At 40.0% G+C, this 5,374-nt stretch overlaps 1 protein-coding gene across 1 annotated transcript; it reads right to left on the reverse strand.

Annotated features, from left to right (window-relative positions):
- Positions 1-1,856: 1,856 nt before the first annotated feature.
- LOC104616331 (GTP-binding protein Rit1) lies at positions 1,857-4,829 on the reverse strand. Its single transcript, XM_010297054.1, has 4 exons — positions 4,775-4,829; positions 3,759-3,832; positions 3,101-3,292; positions 1,857-2,087 (listed from the first exon to the last, which is right to left on the reverse strand). The coding sequence occupies exons 1-4, from the start codon at positions 4,827-4,829 to the stop codon at positions 1,857-1,859; spliced, it is 552 nt and encodes a 183-aa protein (XP_010295356.1).
- Between the last annotated feature and the right edge of the window lie 545 nt (positions 4,830-5,374).

Here is a 5,374-nt window from a genome sequence, read left to right on the forward strand (position 1 = left end):
TATTACCAGTGCAACTTAACACTGGAGCACTGGAAGGAAGTGAGAAGCAGAAACCAATTTAAATTTAGCTCAGCCACAAACAAAATAAAATGTTACCTTCCTCCAAAATTCTAAGTTAAAAAAAAAAAAAAACTTACACAAAGAAAATACTCTTAAAACCAACAGGCACAGAATTTCCAGTCCTATCTTAAGCAATAAGGAGTTCAGCAAGAAAAAAGCTTACGTTTATATATTTGCTATCCTCACTTCTTGTACTAATCCTTTTACATATGAATTTTCAGTCTGGACTGCACTATCACATGCAGCACACTAAGACTGACAGTACAGATCTGATTTTTCATCAGCAAGATGAACAAAGTTACTAACACAGACGATTGAAGAATAATAGAAGCTATACTACGCTGAAGTCTACTAGGCATTTTCACTCTTAAACTGAAATATTCTAGGCACTTAGTTCTCTGAGAAACTTGTTTTAACCACGTCCGAGTTACCTAACTATGACTTGTTCTAGTATTAAAAAACAAAATCAAGAGGAGTAACACCAGACCTCTGCCTCTCCGCTGGATTTAAATTCTACAACCGATGTGTACGTCAATCGGCTTGAAAGCAGAGAGTATCTCTGCATATGGAGGGTCTGCCTCAGAAGCACTTTCTTAATGAAATCATTCTTTCCTGAGCGTAAGAAAACCTGTACCTGCACTGCCTGACCACCCGCACATGTAAAGTCAGGGTGAGTATCCGTCAGGATTGTCACTGTGCCCAGCTAATTGCTTCCTTCCACTGCACCAGCAATTCTACTTTTAAAGACTGCACTGGAAGAATCTTACCAGTATTAGCGATATTAATTCTGGGCCCAGATAGCTCAGCATCAGTTATTTTCTCTACCAAGTAGTTATCACAGAGTAATTTGAAATGACTATGTTAGAGACTTCTACTTAACAAAGATACTGGCTCCTTTAAGACAAGAACATAAAATTAAATGTAAATAAATAAGCCAGTGCACCATTACAACTACGATTTTTAACAAGCAAGTCAGAAAATTCAAAGCTGTGGTTTCTACAGCATCATGACATTACACATGCTATGGCAACACAGTAAATGCTATATACAGTAGGAAAATGCTACATCTTCATGCACTGTTGCCAAGTTATAGCTGCCACAGGAACCGTAATTTGCTTTTTCTGACTTGTTTAGAATCCCACCTACAACACTGCTGATTAACTGACAATTTAGATAAACTTGTACAAATATTCCACATTACTTTTGCTGGAAAAAGTCTACTCAATGAGAACACAAGAACTCTAGTACAACTCCTTTCAGTGACCTCTATATACAGCCAAGGCTGCATATAAAGGTCATGACATACGCTTTGTAAACTACTTTTCAGCACGACCTGGACAAGCTGCCTCTCGTGATACAGGTTACTGCTCCGGAGAGCAGCAAAATTTTCTTGTGCAAACAACTAGGAAAAAACTTAATTAAATTAGGTTGGGTAGAACTTCAGCAGTATTTTACACAATTCAGCTTCCAGTATGCAGTGACCGAAGACAAACATTCAAAAGTGCAGGGACATAAACCTATCAGCATTTGTAACCAACAAAATACAAGCAACATTTGCTGGATCCAGTAAAAAAAATGACAACAAACAAAAGTACAACTGTTAGTGTGTCTTAAGTTAAATATCCAAAATTAAGGGAATATCATTCTAAACAAAAACAATTGGTAAAAGTTATGCATTCCCTCATAGAAGTCCCATCAGGTTTAAAACATGCTGTCAAAATGTTGTCACTAAACCGCTTTGGTTACAAATGGATGTTCACAGGTTTCATTTTATTTTCCAGAGGAATTATCTCTGTTCAAGTGACTGAATCCTTCTTCCTTCTAAATGGTGACTTCAGTCTTTTCCACATACTGCTTTTAGGTTTTGATTTTTTTTCCATTGCCATTACTGCTTCTTTTTCTTTCCTGCGGATTTCTCGCACAAGAGCGTGAAATACATCATCTATATAGTAACGGTATGCAGCTGAAGTTTCAAAAAAGGGGCAGTTGAATTCTCGTGCTAAAGCAGAGCCTTCTTCTTTGGAGACCTGAGGAAAAAAAAAAGTTCACACTTGTCAAGAAAGCCAAACCTGGAAGTTTCTTTACCATTTCTTGTTCTGCTTGTTCTGTAACTGTGCGTGCACCCCCCCAGTTCCAGAACCACTCATTTCTACTGATCTCTAAATCTTTCTCTACAAACTTGCTTTTCTTTCTCTTTCACTCATCACTTCTCTAGCAATGCAATCATCTGCAAGAGCCACTCTGGACATTCGTGAAACAAAGTCCTTCAGAAGAATATTCTTTTCTTGGAGCTTAATTTGCTTAACATGAGCAGTCCTCAGCACTAACACAAGCATTTGTCAGTTTGGTAAGCTAAGGCTATTCCCTTCTCCTGGTCAAAATCTATTACGTTTGTCAAACTAGTTTCCAGAACCAAGCAAAACCTTTCCAAAAAACCAAAACAAGACAGTCTTACCAAGGCCAAAGAAAAGCAACACCCACTCCTCATCCTATACTTTACACGTCATAGCTACCATAATTTTCCTGCTACAACACACACTGCAAATTCCTTTAATTCCAGGTATACAAACAGCACCTCTGGAATTTGTTTTCCAAAGTACATTTCCTTCAAGTGAACCTCTGCTTCAGACTGTTTTCCCACAGATGGTAGTTACTGTTTCCTTAAGTTTAAAATATTTTCTTTTCTGTCCATTCTTATCCAAGTTCACCATTATTATGCATCCATTCTCAGCACACTGGCATCTGCAATTTGTACTAGTATCTGTAGGTGGTTTATGGAATGCTAAATCTCTATTAACAGGATCTCCTTTCAGGAATGAAAAAAAAAAGCTCAAGAGCAGTTGAAACCCAAAGCATCAACTTGAAAACTTTACTTTTGTGATTGCTATATGCATTTGGTTATTCAAGACATTCTGGGTTAAGCAAGTACTACTCTATAGTAAACATGTAAAAAAATTAAGGCAGGCAGTATAGCCTCTTGTATTATTGCATTTTACAACAGAAATAGCTTGTAATTGTGGGCCTCTTTTGTGCCATTTACCTGCCGTAGCTGTGTCAGATCAGATTTATTTCCCACCAGGACCACGGGAGTGTCATCAGTGCGTCGAACACGATAGATTAGCTGTTTGAACTCACGCACTTCATGGAAACTGCGCCGGTCTGTGATTGAATAACAGATGATAAATCCCTCACCAGCCCTCATGTACTGGTCTCTCATGGCCGTAAACTCTGCCTAGAAACAGACAATTACATTTCAATTGCACAAATGCAATGACTTTCTAATTTGCTCAGAGTAGGAAACACAATATGCATTCCAAAACCAGATGCTTAGGAACTCTGTAAACAAGCTGGTCATCTATCTTCTCCTTCTGTTACCTATACGACAAGACATTATATATGCTTGGGATTAACACCAAGTTTCCCTTGCTATAGAAATCATACCAATATGTCATCAGCTTGTTGATCATGAACAGCAAGGTGCAACGGAGAAGGCACAGCATGAAACCAGAGTACCACCTGAGCTGCCTGAATACAGATAGCATGCTACAGATGCTAGAAGCAACATCATGTTTAGAAGAAATAAAAGAGCTCAGAAAGAATTTGGAAAAAAAGACAGGCATACTTTTACAGGATTTCTGTCTACACCTGACCATTACAGACTTCTCAACATCTTCCCAATTCACTTATTACTCACATACCTGTCCTGCTGTGTCCAAAATATCCAGATTGGCAGGTTCATCATCAATACGTATTCGTATTTTATAAGCATCCTCTGTGAATTCATGGCACATCAGAAAGAACAAGATTGGAATACAATTGCAACACTCATTAGTCAACAATTCACAAAGAAAAAGTTACACAAGAAGAACCGAATCTGGTAATACTACTATACTAAATTAGTCTGATATTCCTTTAACAACAAATTAAAATTTTAATTGTTCTGGTGTGATTTAGTATCCTCCCAACTGTTTGCTAAAATCACGCTATTGTATATGCTATTTCTGACAGACACGTGACCACATCCTATAAATTCATTTGGGACACCTTTGTGGAAAGCACAGAGTGAAGAGCATTACATTTTTCTCAAAACCAGAAGACACCCGGGATTCAAGAGAAGAATTGGCCACCCCTAACTTCTATTTTCTTAAAAAGTCAGAGGAACAGAATATTTAATTAGCTATGTCAGCACTCCCACACCACAACAGTCTGCTTTCAACAAGCAGCTGCCTGTTCTCCCCACTTTTCCTTCGACAGTGTAACTGTTGGTTAAGGTTTCTCTTACTATATTGCTGCCTAACTTTTGCCGCATCTCTAAGTATTTTCATCCCTCCCAATTTCTAAAACACAGAGCACAATTTGGCCTGGCAAATTAATAGCCGAGAGCTGAACAACAGTGTGGGGACTAGATTTTTTGAACAGACAACTAGTAATCACTTATCAGCAGTTTTTCATCCTTGTCCACCAACATACTAGATAGCACATGACCTGAATATACAGGATAGGAAAACCATTAAAAAAAAAAATCTAAACCTCAGGATATGTATCCCTGTCCTCACAGCAGTCTCAGAACTCTTAATCCCTTTAGATGGGACTTGGGTCCTCAATTCACAGCCAAGTTTACTGCTTTCTCTAAACTGAGTACTTTAAAGCAACAGACTCCACAACAGCTTAACCTGCAAAGAAAGGGAGTAGACAGTAAAGAGATTTTTCTTACCAATTGTGGGATCATGATCCTCTGGAAACCGGTGACTAATGAACTGCATGGTCATGGCTGGAAACAAAAAATCAAGTCAAAAATCAAATGCATGAGTCTCGGTAAACATCTGCCACTTCAGCATTCAGTTCACAAACATGTCTGAGCACATTATTTCACTAACAGCTAAGACATAAAACCATACGCCGTGCAAGACTTGAAACCTGGTAGATGAAATAGGCTAAATAACTCAGAAACAGAGAACGACACCCTCGTCTTCAACAAAGCACTCCGTTACGAGTTTCAGAAACAAAGCTGGACACAGCCAAAACGCGGAAGACGATGACACACCGCGCTCCCGAGACACCCACGGCCGGGGGAGGGGGGATGGACACGACACACACGGAATAGCGCCCAAAACCGGTCTGTTTCCTGAAAAAAACCCCATGTTATCTCGCAGCTGCCAAGCAGACTCCGCCGGCGCTCCTGCCACCAGCGCGACCTGCGGAGTCGCCCGCGCCGCTCTCGCGCAGCTGAGAGGAAAGAAGCGGCCCCGCCCGCAGCAGCAGAGAGGGTCTTCAGGGCCGCCCCCCGCGGCGGATCGGCCCCGCGTCCGGAGGA

Source organism: Phaethon lepturus, unplaced genomic scaffold (genome assembly GCF_000687285.1).
Source record: "Phaethon lepturus isolate BGI_N335 unplaced genomic scaffold, ASM68728v1 Scaffold56691, whole genome shotgun sequence".
Classification (NCBI taxonomy): Eukaryota; Metazoa; Chordata; class Aves; order Phaethontiformes; family Phaethontidae; genus Phaethon; species Phaethon lepturus.